General features: G+C 40.4%; 2 protein-coding genes across 10 annotated transcripts in view; one reads left to right on the plus strand and one right to left on the minus strand.

Moving 5' to 3' along the window:
• Positions 1 to 12,400, plus strand: part of RNF13 (ring finger protein 13) — a 169,811-nt gene extending 157,411 nt beyond the window's left edge. For all 6 annotated transcript variants that reach the window (XM_040480463.1, XM_040480465.1, XM_040480462.1 and 3 more), the window contains 2 exons: positions 10,616 to 10,696; positions 10,981 to 12,400. In XM_040480463.1, coding sequence (XP_040336397.1) covers positions 10,616 to 10,696; positions 10,981 to 11,345 — 446 coding nt within the window. In that variant the 3' untranslated portion in view covers positions 11,346 to 12,400. The remainder of the gene's footprint in view (positions 1 to 10,615; positions 10,697 to 10,980) is intronic.
• Positions 1 to 21,416, minus strand: part of PFN2 (profilin 2) — a 90,669-nt gene extending 69,253 nt beyond the window's left edge. The window contains exons 1-4 of one of the 4 annotated variants that reach the window (XR_005792138.1): positions 21,050 to 21,416; positions 18,651 to 18,843; positions 13,555 to 13,596; positions 9,161 to 9,299 (exon numbers count right to left, since the gene is read on the minus strand). Coding sequence is in view for 2 of the 4 variants with exons in the window: in XM_040480469.1 (XP_040336403.1) it covers positions 16,761 to 16,858; positions 18,651 to 18,843; positions 21,050 to 21,181 (423 nt within the window). In the remaining 2 variants the exon portion in view is untranslated. Of the gene's footprint in view, positions 1 to 9,160; positions 9,300 to 13,554; positions 13,597 to 15,185; positions 16,859 to 18,650; positions 18,844 to 21,049 lie in introns of those variants that run through there. The other 3 variants (XR_005792139.1, XM_040480469.1, XM_040480470.1) reach the window with 3 other exon arrangements.
• Between the last annotated feature and the right edge of the window lie 312 nt (positions 21,417 to 21,728).

The raw sequence follows: 21,728 nt of genomic DNA on the forward strand, positions 1-21,728 counted from the left end.
ATTGTTAGCTCTTCCTGATGGATAGACCCTGTCACTATTATATAATGTCCTTCTTCATCTCTTGTTACAGCCTTTAATTTAAAGTCTAGTTTGTCTGATATAAGTATGGCTACTCCAGCTTTCTTTTGGCTTCCAGTAGCATGATAAATAGTTCTCCATCCCCTCACTCTCAATCTAAAGGTGTCCTCAGGTCTAAAATGAGTCTCTTGTAGACAGCAAATAGATGGGTCTTGTTTTTTTATCCATTCTGATACCCTATGTCTTTTGGTTGGCGCATTTAATCCATTTACATTCAGTGTTATTATAGAAAGATATGGGTTTAGAGTCATTGTGATGTCTGTATGTTTTATGCTTGTAGTGATGTCTCTGGTACTTTGTCTCACAGGGTCCCCCTTAGGATCTCTTGTAGGGCTGGTTTAGTGGTGACAAATTCCTTCAGTTTTTGTTTGTTTGGGAAGACCTTTATCTCTCCTTCTATTCTAAATGACAGACTTGCTGGATAAAGGATTCTCGGCTGCATATTTTTTCTGTCTAGCACATTGAAAATCTCGTGCCAATTCTTTCTGGCCTGCCACGTTTCAAAAGAGAGATCAGTCACGAGTCTTATAGGTCTCCCTTTATATGTGAGGGCACGTTTACCCCTTGCTGCTTTCAGAATTTTCTCTTTATCCTTGTATTTTGCCAGTTTCACTATGATATGTCGTGCAGAAGATCGATTCAAGTTACGTCTGAAGGGAGTTCTCTGTGCCTCTTGGATTTCAGTGCCTTTTTCCTTCCCCACTTCAGGGAAGTTCTGAGCTATTATTTCTTCAAGTACACCTTCAGCACCTTTCCCTCTCTCTTCCTCCTCTGGAATACCAATTATGCGTGTATTATTTCTTTTTAGTGTATCACTTAGTTCTCTAATTTTCCCCTCATACTCCTGGATTTTTTTTTATCTCTCTTTTTCTCAGCTTCCTCTTTTTCCATAACTTTATCTTCTAGTTCATCTATTCTCTCCTCTGCCTCTTCAATCCGAGCCGTGGTGGTTTCCATTTTGTTATGCATTTCGTTTAAAGCATTTTTCAGCTCCTCGTGACTGTTCCTTAGTCCCTTGATCTCTGTAGCAAGAGATTCTCTGCTGTCAGCTATACCGTTTTCAAGCCCAGCGATTAATTTTATGACTATTATTCTAAATTCACTTTGTTATATTATTTAAATCCTTTTTGATCAGCTCATTAGCTGTTGTTATTTCCTGGAGATTCTTCTGAGGGCAGTTCTTCCGCTTGGTCATTTTGGATAGTTCCTGGCGTGGTGAGGACCTGCAGGGCACTTCCCCTGTGCTGTGGTGTATAACTGGAGTTGGTGGGCGGAGCCGCAGTCAGACCTGACGTCTGCCCCCAGCCCACCGCTGGGGCCACAGTCAGACTGGTGCGTGCCTTCTCTTCCCCTCTCCTAGGGGCGGGATTCACTGTGGGGTGGGGTGGCCTGTTTGGGCTACTTGCACACTGCCAGGCTTGTGATGCTGGGGATCTGGCGTCTTAGCTGGGGTGGGTAGGCAAGGTGCACAGGGGCAGGAGGGGCAGGCTTAGCTTGCTTCTCCTTAGGTGATCCACTTCAGGAGGGGCCCTGTGGCAGCAGGAGGGAGTCACATCCGCTGCTGGAGGTTTGGCTCCGCAGAAGCACAGAGTTGGGTGTTTGCGCGGAGCGAGCAAGTTCCCTGGCAGGAACTGGTTCTCTTTGGGATTTTGGCTGGGGGATGGGCGGGGGAGATGGCGCTGGCGAGCGCCTTTGTTCCCCACCAAACTGAGCTCTGTCGTCAGGGGGCTCAGCGGCTCTCCTTCCCTTTGTCCTCTAGCCTTCCCGCTTTCTGAGCAGAGCTGTTAACTTATGACCTCCCAGACGCTACGTCCCGCTTGCTGTCGGAACACAGTCCATCAGGCCCCTCCGCTTTTTGCAAGCCAGACTCGGGGGCTCTGCTTGGCCGGCAAGCCGCCCCTCCGCCCCGGCTCCCTCCCGCCAGTCTGTGGAGCGCGCACCGCCTCGCCGCCCTTCCTACCCTCTTCCATGGGCGTCTCGTCTGCGCTTGGCTCCGGCGACTCCGTTCTGCTAATCCTCTGGTGGTTTTCTGGGTTATTTGGGCAGGTGTAGGTGGAATCTAAGTGATCAGCAGGACGCGCGGTGAGCCCAGCGTCCTCCTACGCCGCCATCTTCCCTGTACCTCCTGTATGCACTTTTTAGAAGGACATTTAATGTATGATTTTTTAAAGTCACTTTTGCTGCACTGAGGGTTGTAATTAAATATTAGACCAATCTAGTTGATAGGCAAAAGTATCTAGAGGTGGGGTGCCTGGGTGGCTCAGTCGGTTAAGCGTCCAACTTCAGCACAGGTCACAATCTCACGGTCTCTGGGTTCGAGCCCTGCATCAGGCTCTGTGCTGACAGCCTGGAGCCTGCTTAAGATTCTGTCTCCCTCTCTTTCTGACCCTCCCCCATTCATGCTCTGTCCCTCTCCATCTCTCAAAAATGAAAAATCGTTAAAAAAAAAAAGTATCTAGAAGTAATTCTGCTATATGGAAAAGTAATGTAGGCCCAGTGCATCCTCCACTTTAACTCCAAGGGTGCCTGAAGCTGCTCAAGTTTTTTGTTTAATTTCTTTTATATGAGGGAAAAGAAAAATAACTACTGGATTAGAACACGCAACTACTTAGGGATATACATAATTTGAGTTTGTTGATGTTGGCTCTGGAAGGGTGTTACAAATCTTGATCTTCTAGGGGCCTGAAAAGGAATAATGAAAAAAGAATAACAATACCTTTAGTACTTAATGTAAGTACTTGAGGTCTGGCACAATATTTATCATTATCAAGTCCCTTTAATTTTGCCTTTTAACTTCAAGATAATGACAAATATTTTAATATACTTGCTCCTGTATCCAGAAAGATCTTGGGTATAACTCCAGTTTACCCTGCATAATGCAATAAAGTTAAAACCAAGTAAGATAGGGAAGACAGGGAAACTTAGGTTTAAAAAGAAAATCACTTGGGGGCACCTGAGTAGCTCAGTCAGTTTTATCTCAAGGTTTGTGAGCTCAAACCCTGCACTGGGGAGCCTGCTTGGGATTCTCCCTCTCCCTCTGTCTCTCCCCCGTCCCTCAAAATAAACAAACATTTAAAAAAGAAAAAAAAAAAATCACTCTCAAAATGGAATTTGGCCAATGCTTAAATTTGGATTTTAAACTTGTTATATGGATTTATGGCCTCTAAGGCACTTTTTATTCTTATCCTTAATTAGTGAAGTAATTCATGAACACATTTCCAGAAACAAAGTTGCCAGTGTCCTGCTCTTTCCTTCAGTGGAGTCATTTGTTTTCTTACTGTGCACAATCACATTTCATCATCGGAACACATAAAGAATGTGTGTTCTTCAATTGAACTTTTAGAATATAGCTGCTCTTTTGTAGCATCCTAGAAAGGTTTGTAAAAATATGAAGCCATGGAGACAGAAATAAACTATCTTTGCTCCTTTTCCACATGGGCCAATATGAAGGAAAAAAGTGCTCTGGCTTATGAATTGGAAACATTTTTATTTCTAATTAAGTGACAGGTTAAGAGTATTTCTTAAACGCTTGCTCTTTTTACATTGTGAATCAAAGGGGATTATTTAAATGTGAAATTCTAAGTAGATGTGCCGGAAGACAATACAGGCCTAATGGTTAAGACCATGGATGGACTTTAGTCTGACAGACCTGTGCTGGCGTTCTGGATCACCATTTATTGGCTGTGTGACCTTGTGCAAGTTTCTTAACCTCTCCATATACTCCTTCACGTGTAAATGTGACTGACAGTACCTATATTTCATAAGGGGGGGGTGGGGCGGGAAAAGATTTAAATCAATATGGAAATCAGTATGTTAAATGCTTATAACACAGTGCCTGGCACACAACACTTGGTGGCAATTATTATAAAAACAAAACCTTAAGTAAAAGTCATAAATATCAGTGTTATAAAAATTCAGTGATTAAACATTTCCTTTATGATGAAAAAAAAAAAGATTGCCAAAATCATGAAGCAGCTTAAAAATATGTAACTTTGTAAATATTACACGTGAAGTTTCTTTCCGAAAGCAGCCCTAAGTTTGAGCTGGTTGTATTTTTGCTTTAAAATGTTTTGGTTACCACGAGACTTGACATTTAAAGGGAAAAAAAAAAAAAAAGACTATTTGTCATGCATGTTCTAGCATATGCTAATGGTTTTCACAAAGTACACATAGATGTTAGAAAGAAAAAAAAAATCCCAATCGTTGCCATTTTCTCACAGTTGTAAATACAACTATGGATGACTGAAAACACATAGAACACTTCTATGGGTACTCACCACTCTAGTGAGTCACAGCACCAAACCATGCAAGTCTTGAGAATTCTTGTAGGCTTAGAATGTAGTAGAAATGCTAACTGTAGGGGAATTTATAATATTTTGGAAATATCTGCCAAACAAAACAAATTTGGCATTTGCCAGTTTTCCATAGGCATATTCTGGAATCCCACCCACAGAAATCACACTGGAGGCCGTGGCACTAGCGGTATCTGTGAGGTTAGTCAGTACTCTCATAGTTGACCATACTTTGGGGATGTGATCACCTTGCTTTCTCATTGACCTTCACTTGGCAGCTCTTTCAGAAGTGTTTGTGCTGATTAACACTTAAGTGATTTATTTTTTTTCTTTTTTTTTTTCAATGTTTTTTATTTATTTTTGGGACAGAGAGAGACAGAGCATGAACGGGGGAGGGGCAGAGAGAGAGGGAGACACAGAATCGGAAACAGGCTCCAGGCTCCGAGCCATCAGCCCAGAGCCCGACGCGGGGCTCGAACTCACGGACCGCGAGATCGTGACCTGGCTGAAGTCGGACGCTTAACCGACTGTGCCACCCAGGCGCCCCAACACTTAAGTGATTTAAATATCAAGTTAGCCATTTCTAACACACATAATAGTGTTTTAGTTGTTTTCTTGCTTCTGAAGCAGCCAACTTCCTTTTGGCTCTTTACTACTCATTATTGCCCTCAAAAATAGCTCTTCAATTGAAATTGTGGTTTCCTGGCCCATTCGGTTAATGTATTTCTCCCAAGTCTATAACCAAAAGACTGGTTACTACACACCATGTTTCAGAGCAGATGAAAAATCCAGTCCTTCTACTAAACATTTGAGGCAGTCTCCATGCGAGCTGTCTCCCCTGCAGTCAGTATGTGATGGAGCCTGATCCCCAAGACATAAACTTTAAGTTACCAGACACTTGTGCCTTATAGCTTCATCATTGAGATTTTCCAAGATAGGTGTAAAAAGCAAAGGATATTATTTCAGGGACTGGAAAAAAGCAATACGGCATTTTAAAGCAGAATGTGTAAAAGTGGAGCAATACTCAGTTTTATAGTTTTTTGTTTCTTTAACCTATCTACTGAGACATGCTTAATTTTTATGACTACATTTAACTGTCTTTACTGTAACCTTAAAAATATTAGTTCCTTTGTCCAGGGCTTAAAAATAATCAGGAAGAATTCTCAAGCAAATCTGGGTTTAAAAATATTTTGTCCTGTTCTGTTGTTCAGAATTCTTGGGAACTGGTATGGAGGAGAAGAGAACAGAAGATAAAATTCAGTTTACTTGCTAGAAAGAGCGTTCATTTTTTTCTTTACTGGTAAAGTAGGGAATAAGTGGCAAGGTATTTTCTCTACCACAACAGTAATTTCTGCTTTGAAGCTCATGAACCCAATGGTACATTGGGCAAGTTATTTAAAATGTTTTTGTTATTATCTCTCATGAAACCTGTATGTGTTTAGCCCTAAATGTTCACTCTTGTATCGTTTACTTAAGGAAACATATTCTAGTTGACTTAAGCCTTGGTCTATTTTGTTATTAAACTGAACAATTAAGTTTTGCATCAATTTGTATGTGCTATGGCTAATCTCAAACTAGCTCATTTTTTAGTCATCTCTAGAAATGGGGATTCCTCTTTCTAGATCTAATGTTATGTCCAAATGTTTCTGTCACAACATGGCTACATGCAGGTCACCACTTAACTTTTGTGTTAGTTTGTTCACGAATGAAAGGCCAGTGGTTGAAGCATGTGTGAAGGAGTGGTAAGGCTGGTGTGAGAGGAGATGGGAGAGATGGGGGTCAGATAATATACAGTTTTATGAAGGTCATGATAAGGAGCTCAGATTTTATTCTAAGTGAGATGGGGAACCATCTAAATGAAAACTGACAGGATAAAAAATAAAATAAAATAAATCACGCTGGCCGCGCCAGAGAAAAACCACAGGCGGCAGACTAGAGGCTCTTCTAGTAATCCAAGCTATTGGCCCAGAGTAATTGTGGCAATGGAGAAGGGGACAGATTCAGGACATGTTTTACAGATAAAAATTTACAGGACTTCGTGACAGATTGAATATAGGCTCTAAGGAAAAGAGACATTCAGGGCACGCCAGGCCTGATCAGCAGTTCATGCCACTGCAATGGCTGCTTTAAGTCTATGCGATTCCTATTCTGATGGGTCATTGCCTTTGCTGTATTTGATGATCCAAGGTTTTGGAGAGAAACAAGGAAGAACAGATTTACAGGAGGAAAAGCAAAGTTCTGTCTATTTATAGAACATTTCCAGACTGATGGGACTTTAAAAGAGCATTCATGCAATTTTTCTAAAACATTATTCAAGTAATAATAATGCCAGAAACATTCTAGACAGAAAGGTTTCCGTACTGTTTCAAATAACAGACATGAATCTCATCCCTCCTGTAACTTAACATCTATCCACTAACGAATTATAGCAAAGTCGCTGTCATTTGACAAAACCTGGAGAGGCTTTCTATCAGGGTTTCTCAACTTCTGTGCTACTGGCATTTATATGGGATAAGCCTTTCTGTGAGGGGCTGTCCAGAGCATTGTGGGATGTTTAAGCAGCATCCCTGGCCTGCTAGATGCCAGCAGCACCATCTCCCTGTTGTGAAAACCATAAATGTCTACAGATGTCACCAAATGTCCCTGGGGGGAAGAATCCTATCCAGTTAAAAACCAGTGGTTTACACTAAGCAAAATTTTATAGCATGGTGCAGACAGTAACAAAACAAACATTTATTACCACTTGTAAAACCCTTTTATGCTACCAGTACCGAGGACAAATTGGTTATTTTTTAAAAACCTGCTAAAGTTATAAACCATACAAATAAATGCCTCAAATTTAACTTTAAGTTACAGATAAAGCCACTGAACAGTTATTTGCTGTTGGGCCACGGTCTTGAGTAGGAGTCCACTGACTGGATTTCTAGGTTGTCATGGTACATGATGCATTTCCTACCATTTTTAGTTTCAGACATTTTAAAATGGGGCAAAATTGGATTCTGCTTTCATTCTTTTTATCAATACATAAATTTGTCCAATCTCTTACATTTCTCACCCATACTTCATATAATCTCATTTTGGCTGGTGAGGGGGTGGAGGAGCAACAGCTTTTATTATACCAGTCTTTTATACTCACAGTTCAAGAACTGCTGAATATTTCATTAAATTACATAATTACCCTATGTGATACAACAGATTCAATGACCACTGCTCATACCTCTCTTTAGGCACACAGCTCATCTGGTGTGACAGAAGCACACGGTGCTATTAGAGAGCAGCCTCCTCCCAGTACACCAGGTCATGAGTAGTATTCCTATCCAGCCAGTTTTATCAGGGGGCGATTTGTACCAAACACTATGTAAAATATTCTTGTGTTAGTTCTTTTAATCCACAATCCTAAGACACAGGTATGTTAATATTTTTGTTTTGAGAATACTGAAACATGGAGATGTATCTTGCACTAGGTTACAGAGCTAATAAATAAAATTTTTATGATGAAAACCCCCAGCATTCTCACGTGTGCTTTACCATTTCATCACAAGTCCAAGGCCAGGGGGGTTAGTTCTCTACAGAGCACTGTGCTCCAGTCTGGTGCACCATCACAAACTATACTGTTGAGTCTTGACCCATCATCATCTTATAATTCCATCTCCTGGAACAATTCAGAGGACTGATAGGAAAGCTAAGTGACTCTGAAGTATCAAGTCCGTATATTTAGGGCTAACTCCAATACTGCCTGTATTAATTTCCTATTGCTGTGGTAACAAAGTACCATAAACTTAGTGACTTAATCTCCCCCTCCATCTTCCAAAGCCAGTAACATAGCATCTCCCTGACCATTCATCCGGTCACATCCTCCTGACTGTGAACTTTTCTGCCTCCCTCTTGCACTTTTATGGACCTCTGTAATTACGCTGGGCCCACCTGGCTAATGCAGGATAACCTCCCTATCTTAAGAAAATGAGGCTTAGAGCCTTGGGGCACAGCTCTGGACCAGTCCATTCCTGTTCAGTTATATTAACTGTATCATTTTCTGAAAAATGTGTGGCATTTTATAAGGAAACAAATTGTGAGGTGTTTCACTTCAGAATAAATACTAAATCATTGGTTCCATCTCCGTAACACAGTGAATTAAATAACACAAATCACATCTTAAAAGTCATTTATAAGAGGTATTGGCTATAGGAAGTTATTCCTTAGTTTATAATAGCAAGGAGATGGTCAATTAAATGTCAGTACAATTCTACAAAATCAGTAGGTTTGGCACAAATAATTCTTCCAGATACAATGATGGCCTTATAAATAAATAAATAAATATTAGAACTTAACCTCTGATATTTTTAACCCTGTAGTTTAGCTTCTGGAATAGATGTTTCCAATGATACTTTTCTAGATAGCAGAGTTTCCTTTAGATTTTAGGCCATGTGTTACACAACTTTTGCCCTTGTTGTCTTTATTTTTAAAAAAGAAGTATCTGAGGACTCACATATGATAATAAAGTACAAGCAGAATATCCTATTACTTTTTGCTGAAGATCCAACAGGAATTTATTAGATCTTCAGCAAAAGGTAATAGGATATTAAATACACAAAGACAGAATATACATAAAATTGTTACTAAAAATCCAATGTTTAAAACTGTTGTAATGGTGTGAATTTCCGAGAGCAAAACCTGAGACAAGGAGTAAGATGCAGGGGATTTCTTGGGGAAATAACCTCAGGAAGCAAGAGTGAGGGAGTGGGGAAGAGTGAGGAAATGATAAATGAAGTGGGTCTTACTGAGCTAGTTACCTCTGTGGACGGCAGGGTCTCCATCCCCCAGAGTCCCTCTGAGGAGCCATGTGCTTCAGAATCGTCCCTCTGAAGAAGACTGAGGACTTTATCCACCAGATTACCTCCTCTAATGGTAACTAGAACCGTTTGATGGGCACTAAAATTTAAAGTTTGATATGAGAAATCAGTGATGACTGAATTGCTTATTAAAACCATCCTCCATGTAAATGGATCAAATGTATAATTACAGAAATAGTGGAGTCCTTTACTCTTTTAATAGTTTGATCTTTGAGCTTAATAGTTTTAATAGTTTGAGATGCATATAATCGGTCTCACCGAATTCCACAAAGTTTTAACACAGAAGCTTGTATTTGTTATAAAATGCATTTGATACTTGATTCTGTGGTAACCAAGTTCAAAACACTGAACAAAAAATAGTGTTATTAAAGCTTTCTTTTTAGGACTCCTCCTGAATGTACAATTTTAAATGACTAAAGGATGTTAAAGGGATTGATCGAACTATCATTCCCTTTATGGGTCATGTTCATCCAGACTATCCAGACAATGGCTTTATTTCTGATCTGCCTTCCAAGGTGAAGGCAGATGAATCTATCTTTTGTTCCCTGGGATTTTTAAGTTTGTACCTATCGTATACACTTAATGGAAAACACCGAATTGAAAACAGTCACAGGGGTCACTGCCACTACTGACTCAACTTCAAAAGCTGCTGTATGTAAGACTGCTAATTTCTTTAAAATCAAGTACACATGAATTCCAAAAAGAGCTATTAATAAACCTTCGTGATTTCTAAAGGTAGTAACTTCAAATAAGAAATTAAAAGGGCAGCAGTATTAATAAACACCATTTAGTGAATACCTATGTGCCTGGCCTTTTGCTCACTCACAAACCTGCAAGGTAGACAGAATCTCTTTACAGATAAAAGAACTGGATATCAAAGACTAATCTGCCAAGCATCACAAAGCTAGTAAATCTTGGAAAGGAGATTTGAAGCTTAGTGTCTCATTCCAAATGTTTTTCCACTAACATATTAAAAAAAAACACTTGAGTATGTTCTGTTTCCATTTTTACTTTAAAAATTACCCAGACTTTAAGAAATCTAAAGAGTAAAATTTTGTTGTCTTTGTGTATTTCAAAACCCGCATTTGAATAGTCCTGTGAAACACTACAATGATGATTCTTTTAAAAATAATCTTTTCCAAAGTTAAGGTAAACAAACTTGACATCCATTTTTAATTTCTTATTTTAGGTAAAAGGTTAATTATTTAAATTAAAACTTCAGGTTCCTGAACTTAAAGCAGCTCCCTGATCTGACAGGAAACAAGACAAAGGTATCATTTACAGATCAAAAGGTCAATCAAAAGACATTTAAAATAACTGAGGAAGACCTCACTTTAAGAATTTGAAAGTTCTCTACCTCTTTTCATTAATTTTATTTACTACTGTCTGTCATAGGAGATGAATATGATGTATGTGCCATTTGTTTGGATGAATATGAAGATGGCGACAAGCTCAGAATCCTTCCTTGTTCCCATGGTATGAATAATTACATACTGCTTTGAGTTTACACGTAATTTGTATTTAGGCTCAGTATTAGAGGAGGAGACAAAAGAGTTATTGGTACACTATAGGCCAAGTCTTTTAGTAATTAGTGGTGTCATTAAAGGATGGAGGTAGATTTATAAAAATTCACAAACTTTTCTTGTCCATACATGATACTTATAGATCAGAAGAACGTGAATAAACATGGCAAGAAATTAAAAATGTAATGTTCTCAACCACAATATACTATCTAAAAGATGTGTATTTTGCTTTAACAGCTTATCACTGCAAGTGTGTAGACCCCTGGCTAACTAAAACCAAAAAAACCTGTCCAGTCTGCAAGCAAAAAGTTGTTCCTTCTCAAGGCGACTCAGACTCTGACACAGACAGTAGTCAAGAAGAAAATGAAGTGTCAGAACGTACCCCTTTACTTAGACCTTTGGCATCTGTCAGCACCCAGTCATTTGGGGCCTTGTCGGAATCCCGCTCACATCAGAACATGACAGAATCTTCAGACTATGAAGAGGATGACAACGAAGATACCGACAGCAGTGATGCAGAAAACGAAATTAATGCACATAGTGTTGTAGTCCAGCTGCAGCCTAATGGTGAACGAGATTACAACATAGCAAATACTGTTTGACCTTCAGAGGGTGATTGGGTTATTTCCTAATAAATGTTTATTTAGGTATATAATTTTTTTGCTCCCTTCAGAGATTCCTGTAGAAATAACTTATTTTTCAGTATTCTATCAGATTACTGAAGGTTTTTTTGATCTGGTATTTATCTGCAGGAGTATACTTCATTTCACTGATAACTAGTAATAGACTGGTGCCGTAACTCAAGCATCAAATCAACTCTTCTTTTGGAATGAACTATAGCCAAAACATTAAAAAAAAAAAAAAAAATCCTCCGTATAGCTTGCGGTTAAGACCTAGATCACAGTATGCAAATGTTTCGTGTTTTACACACAAGGTCAATGCTGTGGCCACCTAGCATGAGCTAATAAGCAACTTCCATTTGCATAAAGTTTACCTAGAGTTGTTGAGTTGGAATATATTTGTTTTTGTATTTTCCCAAATTACCATCACTCATAGGGGTAACAATTTAGTATTTTTCCTTCTATCAGCGCCACAAAGAAACTCAATGCTGTCTTTTTTTCTTTCTATTCCCAAGTAGTCTTATCCTGACAGGAATGGTCTGTACTAGTGCAGATTTCATAGGTTTGTTTTTTTCCCCCCGCCAAGGTTTTAAATACTATAGTGTTATGTATGAATTTGATTCATCAGCTAAAGTAACATGTCTCTGGACTTGACTTACTGAATTTCAGTATCCTTAAGGGTTTTGTGTTATGATCAAAAAAGAAAATGCTGTATAAAAATACCAAACTTCAGCAACTGTTAATACTCTGATAATACAGATCATACCTCTTAACAAAGAGCATCTTATGCTAATTAGCCCTGCTAAACTATGTACAGAGGAAAATGTTCAAGTATTGGATTTGAAAATAATTGCTTATGTTTAACAGAACTAATGATGTATTTAAATAATGTATTATGAAAAGCTAAATTATATTATACATCACTGTAACTATGTAGAAAATATAGACTTATGTATAATCAAAATGCTAAGAATTTTTATATGGCCTTGTATGAAGGGAGTTTGAATGTTAATAAACACGTTTTCCACTTTAAGAAATGGCAAATATTTGTTCTACTGTAATATTACCCACATTAGCCTTATTTATATGCACAGTGCTACAAAGGCATAATAATTAAGGTAATTTAGGTCAGATAAAACCACCACCTTAGAATTCTATACAAGGTAACTGCTCACAACCAATTGGGGACCCCCCCCCAAAAGTTAAAACTGCCGCCAAAATTCATTCCAATAATAGTGTACATTATGGTACATTATTGTAATTATGGTACATCCTTACAGTAGACTTCTATACAGCCTTGAAATAATAAATATCTGGATCAAGCTATATTGACATGAAAAATTTTTAGTCAACAAAACGTATCAGAAAATACTAAGGATACAATGTATAGGAGTCTAATGTGAAAAAAAATTAAGTTTAAAAGAAATGTAACACAACTGGGGAAATTTTACTTTCAGAACTTCTTTTTGAAAAAATAATTTAAAAAATAGTCATTTCCACATAGGAAAATAAAAGGCTGAATTCGGTATCCACCGACACCAGGTCATCTCACCCCCAACCTCCTTTTACATACACACAGGCCTGAGAAACAGATCGTCGGTTTACTATAGTAGTGAAGCAGAGCTTTGGAATTTGATGTACGTGCACAGTGCTGACCTTTCCAAACCTGTTTGGTCATTTGTACAATTTCGTTGAACCTAAGGTAGGGTATGAAGACAGAACACTGCACTCAGTATCTGCCACATGAATACAAAATAGATTTTATAATTTTTAAGGTAAATAATAAAAATATACCTAAAACCGTTTTTTAAAAGGGAAAGTTAAAAGTGACTATAACGTGTGCTATTAAATGTTGTATCCCTTCAGTCCTTAAACTACAGATCCAAGACTTGGTTCCTTTAAACTTAAGTCTTGGGAGTTTTTCTGAGGAAAAATTGCCCTCCTTTTTAAAATCTCCAACTGTTACTTTTAGTGGTCAAAAAAAAAAAATTATAAAGTGTCAATTAACAACTATCTAGGATTGTTACTAGTTTTCTTAATATTCATTGAAATTTCTCATTTCTTCTTGGTGGAACTATACAGCTTTTTAAATAAGACATTAAATAAAATTAAATCTAATTTCTATTAAAAAATACTTTCCTAATTTAAAACTTTTCTGATTGTATGAAAGTATAGTTACATGGAAACTTACCCCAGAGATGAATTTATCTTGGTATTTTGCCTTCAGAAATACCTATGTAAAATACATGTATACATTATACACTGTATGTGTTTACACTGTATGCAACATGTTTATTACCTCATTATTGAACATTTATCGGTGAGCATTTTCTCATGTTATTCAATGACTGACTTTTATTCTCTGGACATAGAATAATTTATTCAACCCATCACTCTGAAAGTTAAATCTTGCAGTTTTCCAAGTTTAGTTATTTTAAGTAATTTGGTGTGATGGGCATTCTGGTACATAAATTTGTATAGCCCCATTTTCTTAGGCTAAGTTCCTAGAAGTATAAAGATACATGTATACATTTTCGTGTTTTTTGTGGGTAGGGGCCAATGGCGAGTTTCATCATTTACTATTTTAGCGATACAGTTGCCCTCTCTCATTTTCTACTCCCCTGCCAACACCAACACACACATCCCTTCAACCTACTTATAGGTTCATTAAGGGTTTCACAGTTTTGGTCACTGCTTTCTAAATAGTTACCCTAACAGTTCTTTACAGTGTTATTACTTTTATAGTATATTATTACTGTAAAATATCAAATCATCACAACCCAACCACCCAATTTTCTTTTGACCCATCTTTTGTTCATAACTGGGATCTTAACAGGTGAAGAAATTGAAGTTTTTTATTTTCAATTTCAAGACATGCCCAACTACCAAAGTAGCCCCAAACTCCTTATCTTCCATACTTTTATTTCCCTGTATATACTAATTCAGAACTAATGCCCAACTCTATCAAAAGAATTTTTAATTATGAACAGTATATTTTAAGTAACGCAGAAATTCCCATTACCTAACCCATTTCTCAAAGGGTAGCATACAGACCACTTAAAATCAATCAGACTGACCTGGCAATTATTTCTAAAGGGACTTCCAGAGCCCAGAATCTGCATTACAACCAGCTCCCCAGTTTTCCTTAGACCCCCCCAACTTTTGAGCATTCCTGCTCTGAGCTTGACAGTTCATAACCGGTATTAAACATTTGCTAAAACTTGAATACATCCCAGGGACCTTATGACCTATAAAATTAAACATGACCATTAACGTAGTCATAGTTAACAGGTCACTCCAAAGCCAGACACTGCAGGAATATCCCAATTATCTTACATGCTGCCTAAGGAAGGTCTTGTCTTATGGGAGTCCCAGCTGCTTGACTTCAGCAATGCCAATAGAGCTTTCAAAGCTAAATAAGTCACATGACAGTTCAACACAGAAGAATCCACAATGCAGAAACCCTTCTTGGCACTGGGCTCCTTATTGCTCACTAGATTTCACATCTAGAGACCAGCAACAAGAAAAAAAATATTTAATTTCTAGTAGGCAAGTCAATTTTCCTCTCACAAACCCAAAGATGGCTAAAAGCCTTTAAAAACAAAACAAAAAAAAACAGATAAAAGCCCATTAAGAAGAAATTCCCAGGCACTCATTTTATCTATAATAAATAGTACAGGATATGGAATGCTTAGGCCATAAGCTCAATTTTAAGACTTTATGCTTGTAACAGAGCCTGGCCTATTCTGTATATTCCAATGTGTCAAAAATCAACTGTAACAATAAGACAACAATTTACATAAACAACAGGAGTCTAGAATATTTGGTTGGAATAAATTTATTTCATCTGTCTGTAAACAAGGTGTTTAATAGTTATGGCATTTTTTTAAATGCATATTAAATCAGATGAGTTAGACTGTATCCCAGATGTAACAAAGTGCAGGGAAAGAAATGGACAAATCAGCAACAAGATTTGTTTTTAAATCTGTACATTATCCACAAGGCCCAAACAATAGAAGCAAATACTAGAATGTCCCTAAAGTAGTGCCATTCGAAAGAAACCTTTAATAGGTCAGTTAAAATCCATCTCACAATAGCAACAGTTCATTTTAACAATAGTATGGCACAGAACACATATGAAAAAAATTTATCACAAGACAGCCAAGTCCACAATAATGCAACTTCATATAAAAACTCAAGCTGCAAATAAAAATTGGTCCTATGAAGAACAAACTGGACACACTCCAGATGGTTATGTTGGGATACCTAATGTCCATAATGGCAGCCTTTTACAATTTTACTAAAGAATAGAGCTGGTGTGCAAAGAAAAAGGAACAAAAATCTGAGCTATTGCAATGATGGAATGTCCCTGGGGATTCGATCTGTATGGTTACTGTAAGGTCGTGGGAGGAAGTGCCTTTTGCTCTTGTTTTGCAGTTGCACTCTTCATACAGCTTGTAGACAAAAGGTCTGTCTCTACTCAAGTGCAACAACAATACTAAAAGCAAACTACTGCAGCTTTCAATAGCTCATCAACAAAAGGGATATTACTTGGTTAAATAAACCAGGCAATGCATAAAAGATGGAAGCAAACCAAATACCTATGTGCAAAGGGAGAAGGGTGGGAAAAGAGGAGTGAAGGAAAGATGCATGCACTTTTTCCTCCCAACCATGCGCTACAAAAGGAAGACTAAATGAGCTAAGTAAATGCTCAAAGTGCTGAAAAGACATTGATCAAATTAGAGATTGTACAACCGGCACCTTGCTTAATATTAACTTATTTTAGTTATCAATATCCCATTAATTGCTAAGACAAAGTGATGCCCAACTTGGCATGCCCCCTCCCCCCGAATTTCAAGGTATCATGCAAATCATTATTGTGCTGCAATTATGTTGCCAGATAAGGGTTGGTTACATACAGTGGTTAACATACAAATGATCCATTGGGTAAACAGGAATCGCGACATTAGAAAATAGGTAAAGAAAAATTAGCTACCATCTACAGTCTGGTAGCACTGTGACCATAATTGGGGTGGTGATGAAGACAGTTGCTAGGTAGATGGGGAGAGGCTGCTTACACATCAGACCTCCTCAGGTATAAAGCGAGTTCATATGCTTTCTTGTTAAGTGTGCCTCCGTGGACACCTTCCTTTCCCATGACTATAACCAATGCTGGAGTACACAGGGAAACAAAACAAAAGTGAACAGAATTATTTAAGGGGGGGGAGGGCAGAAAGAAAGACACCTTTCCCCACCAACAGAGGGATACAAAGGAGACACAGGTTCATACCCCATCACCCTGCATTGCTAATAAAATTTCCAGAATTAAGACTCAAGCTTACAGCTAGGAAAGTTTAAGAGCAATTTTACCCTAATACTTAACAGTCTGCCTAGCAGCTAGAACCCAGAGTCTCTCAAGTATTTTGCCATTGAGTATGCCTTCTTATTCAATCCGCCTCCATGGACCCCTTCTTTTCCCATTACAAAGACCAAGACTGAAAGAGAAAGAAGAAAAGTGTTTCAAAAGAAGTGTTAATCAAGAGAGTCACATAAGTTTTAGCAGACAGAACCCCGATTAATAAGTTAACATTAAGTTAGTTTTCCGTGAACTGTCAGGCACTGAAGTCATCTAGGTCTCCAAAAAGGAGAACTTTCAAACTAGTAATACGCTAAAAACACTGTTAACTGCATCTTGGAAGTCCAATCAGTGCAGCTCCAGTGCTCTATAAAAATATTTTTACACTAAGAAAAAAAATGTGTGATCATTTATATTCTATTTTAGGGCAAAAAACTTCTAGTTAGTATGGCAAATTATCAGAACGGCCCCCAAAATGTAAACTTACAAAACTCAGGTGATTATTTACAAAATTCTCCCCAACTTTAACAGGCTTCATTAAATACAAACCATTAAGTCTTACCACTGAGACTCAATGTGTCTATTACTTCCAGAGAAAAACCAAAACCAAATTTTAAATAGCATTTTCAAAGCCATTCAGAAAAGACCAAGTAAAAAATACTTAAGGCTTGTGCTTACTGATATGCTCATTATGCTTTGCTTTTGAGTTGAAAATCCTAGAACAGGTTTACTATTTCCAACAACAGGTTCTTCTATGATGCAATTCAGAGGTCTATCGCCAAAATACATGCAGAAGTCAGATTTTATACTTGCTACCACTAGATGTCAGTAGTGCTGTAGAGTATAAAAATCTTATTCTGGTTTTATGTCACATGGTTAATACTTCTTTTTAACATATTTATCTGAAGTCAATTAATGTTTAGAGATTTGTCTACTACTTCAGTTATCTAATTTTCCTACAGAAAGATACTTTAAGTGTCAACTCACACGAAAACAAGAGTAACCTTTAGGATAATCACAAGGAGTTGGTAGAACCACTGGGGCAAATAATAGCTACTCAGAGTAGCTTCAAGTTCATTCACATGGTAGATTTGGTTTTAAAATCAGCTGTGCCAATTCTATCTGAGGCTACACAGCCCTCTTAATTTACAATTTACAAATTAATTTACACAGGTTACACAGGTTAATACATTTAAATGTATTTGTAAATCAATTCCATGTCATAGTAAACCTCAATTTTGGAAGTTTTTTCCAAAAACGTAGTGAGACATAGTGAAACAAGAATTTCTGCAACATTGAAAACAGGAAGCACCAGAACTTCTGGACCAAGTGTATAAATGAAATATAATTTCCTACTTTTCAAATTTAAATCACAGACACGCTCTGTCTTTGAAAATATTCTAGTAAATAGGCAGCTTACTACAAAACCTCATTCTAATTATTGTGCTCTTCCCCAGCAATGTTTCAAATAGAAACATGAGCAAATGTTCATTTTTCCTTTTTTATGCTGAGCAGTGAATAATTAAAATGCAAGAAAAGAAAGAGATGCAAAGGTGAACGACTAAAAAGCACTGAAGTAACCAAACAATATGAACAGTTTAACAATCTGGATGTGCCGTAAGATTATCATTCAACATGTGAAGCAGTTTAAAAGGCAAATTTGGATTTTCAGTTTACTAAAGCTGAAACTGAAGAGTTGATGTGAATATTCTATTTTAGAGTAAAGTCGGGATCTCAGAGGCTGAGCTGTATATGCAGCTGCTGTAGAGTAGGTAAGTCTAAAAGCAAGGGAGTGCCTCCCTTCAGTGCTGGGCAGTTCACAAAAACCACCTTAATAGCCATTATGGACTAACACTTTTATTCAAAATGTTAAGGAAACTGCTTAATAAGTTGTAGCGTGCAAATTTTAACCAAAAGAGTACTGTGCTTACCTCTACCAGCTCTGCCGACAGCAACGTTGTATGTTGGCTCCCCACCTTGACTCTTTGTCCGGATGTCCATTGTGCAGTCACCATCGACGTATAGGCTATCTCTGATCACTGAGCACTTCTTTGCGCCAAGAGTCAAACCGTTGGTAAAGAAACCTTCCCGGTCTTTTCCTACAATCATATCTATTTCTACTGGCTGCCCCCGCCAATGGGAAAAAAGAAAAAAAAAAAAAAAGAAAGAAAAGAAAAAAAACATGAAATTGTAATCAATTCCTTTTAGGCCTCCATTTGGTGGAAAAACTTTGCCAAGATTGTACTACTACTATACTACAAGACAGTCACATCTCACTAATGTAAAATCAAGTTTGTCTTTTCTAAAGAATTACTTAATCCTATAGGACTACATGTTTTGTAACAGTTAAATTTCACAGTTAACAGCATACCAACTAAAGACCAGTTGATGCAAAGAGAATCTATGTAACTGGCAGCTGACACCAGATAAACTGTAAACTTGAGATTTATAAACTGTTTCAAAGTCAGATGGTACCTAAAATAGTTATGTAATGGTAAAAATTCACCTATAAACTTTTAACAACTGCCTGTCAATCATATTCAGTCACATTACAGTTATGCTGCATCAAACTTAAAAGTTGCTTGGAAGCCTCTTGAAAAAATGCCCAAGCGTAACAGACCTTCCTACTCTGCTTTAAATGACTTGAAATATCCCCGCTCCCCGCCCCCGCCCCCCATAGTATGAACTTCAAACCTTGGACCTCAGCGCATTGACAAATTCATATTTCCCTCTTTATTTTTCTAACCACTCTCCTTTTCCTCTGCAACTTCCCTTCCCCTCCCACCTCAGTAATCAGTTTTCTTGCTGGGCAAATGCAAAGAGGATTTTGCTGGTAGCACTGCAGTAGGTAATGGTTTTAAAAAAGAGAGAGAAAATGGAGGGAGACTGGGAAAGAAACTGAGGTAGCCACCAGAACCGGAAAGGAGAAAACGTGCATGCTAACATTCCATGAATAAGAAGGAAGGCGTCGCCCCCATCAGAACTGCAGAGTCATAGCAGGCCCCAGCCATTTCCAAGCACACTCCCGCAATCTTCCCAGCCAGGCAGCGGGAACTCGCACACAAAGACAAGAGGACTGCAGAAAAAAAGTTGATCACCAGACAGATGGCAATTCTCCATGAGAACTGTGGTCCACTGCGGTTATAGGAGACCTTAAAGTATTAGCATCAAGGACGGAGTTCTACCCAGATCTTGAACCATGTTAAGTAGTACAGAATAATTAGCAGCACCCATAATAGGGAGCCTCAATTTTGGCGTTTGAGGGGAGGGGAGCGTGGAGCCAAGAAATTAAGGGAATACCCCTGTATTTGTCACAACCATCACAATTTTAAAAAAGGCCCTTGTGCGGAAAGAGGCAAAACAATAAAGCAGCACTGGAGGTTTAGTAACATTTCCCAAACATGTGGCAACCAAGTCAAAGCCATCAAGTCACAAGAAAACCAGGCACTGTGAAGCATAATCTGCATTAGTTCCTTTACTACCTTCACTAAAGAGGGAGGGACTTGGAGAGTGAAGTGTCCCCTCGGCCTTCACAGATTATTGAAAGCCCCATAAAGCCCCCCCCCCCCCTTTTTAGAGCTATGTTGCGTAATTGGGGATAACGGTGTATCAATGAATCTCCATAGGAGGAGGAGAGAAATCAATGGCAGTTCGCCATCTTGGAGAATTAAAAAAAAAAAAAATCCCATGGAACCAGAGCTGAAGTCGAGATTCACGAATCCACCTACGTTGTCGGCGTACATTTCTCTCAAGCCCCAGAGGCCTGGACACCGGCAAACCTACGCAAAGTCGCTGCGAGGATCCCGAGGGCCGGGCAGCCGCCGCCTCCCACAGCCCGCGGCGCGGGCGGCGCGCTGTCCGCGGAGCAAGGGGCAGCCCGGCTGCCGGAGGACCCCCGCCCGGGCCCCGCGCGCTCCGGCCCGCACCTCCAGCCCCCGCTTCCACCCCGGAACGTGCAAACCAAACCTCAGGGCTTGCAAGGGACCAAAGAGCGCCGCCCGAGGGGGAAAAAGCCCCCCCCCCCCCCCCCGCCCTAACCGGTGCGCGCCCCCTCCCCCAGCTTCACGGACAGGCACTGGGAACGCAGGGGGCGCCTAAGCAGTCAGAGAGCCCGGGAGCCGGGAAGCCAGGCCGCCGCCCCCGCCGGTCAGCGCAGCCCCGGGAGAGGGGGCGTCCCCGGGCCTCGGCCTCCCCGCCCGCCCGGCAGCCGCATCCTCGGCGCCGGCCGCCCACCACACCTGCCGGCGCGGCCGTCCGTGGCCCCACAGCCGGCCGGCCCCGCTCGGGTCCGGGAATGGGAACGGGAACCCGGACCGCCACCGGTCCTCACCGTAATGCTCTGGAAGACGCCCCCGGCCGTGGCTGCCCAGACGTATTTGGCGTCGCAGTAGCCGACAATGGCGGCCTCCTGGCAGCAGCCATCGCACATCAGGTTATCCACGTAGCTCTGCCAACCGGCCATCTTCGAGCCCTTCGCACTGCAGCGGGGACGGCGAGGAGCAGCAGGCGCAGCGGCGGCGGCAGCGGGCGGCGGCGGCGGCGCGGGGGGAGGCGGGGCGGGGGCGGGGAGGAGGCGGCTCTGCGCAGGCACCGACCGCCCCCCTCCCCGAGGAGCTGCGGAGGGAGGACGCGGGGACGACGGTGAGGGACAAGCCGCGGAGCGCGCCCGGCCTGCCTGCCTGCCCGGCCGCCCGCAGCCGCGGGGCTGACTAACCAGCGGCGGGAGGCTGCGGAGCGGCAGTGCAGGCGACGACGATGTCCGCGGCCGCTGCTCCTCACCGCGGCACCTTTCAGTCCTCCGCGGCCACGGCGGGGCGGGCGTGCGCGCGCTCGTGCGTGCGATCCTTCCGCGGCGCCCCGACTCGAAGGGTCCCGGGAAGGGAGGGGGAGGCTGAGGCGGGGGCGCGGAGGGATACCGCTCCGGGACAATCACGGCCGCCACGTGCGGCGGTGAGGTCGGGATGCTGTGGGGTCGCTGGCGGTGATGCCGTAGGCCCACGGAGAGGGCG

Source organism: Herpailurus yagouaroundi, unplaced genomic scaffold (assembly GCF_014898765.1).
Source record: "Herpailurus yagouaroundi ecotype Mexico unplaced genomic scaffold, PumYag 159, whole genome shotgun sequence".
Taxonomy (NCBI): Eukaryota; Metazoa; Chordata; class Mammalia; order Carnivora; family Felidae; genus Herpailurus; species Herpailurus yagouaroundi.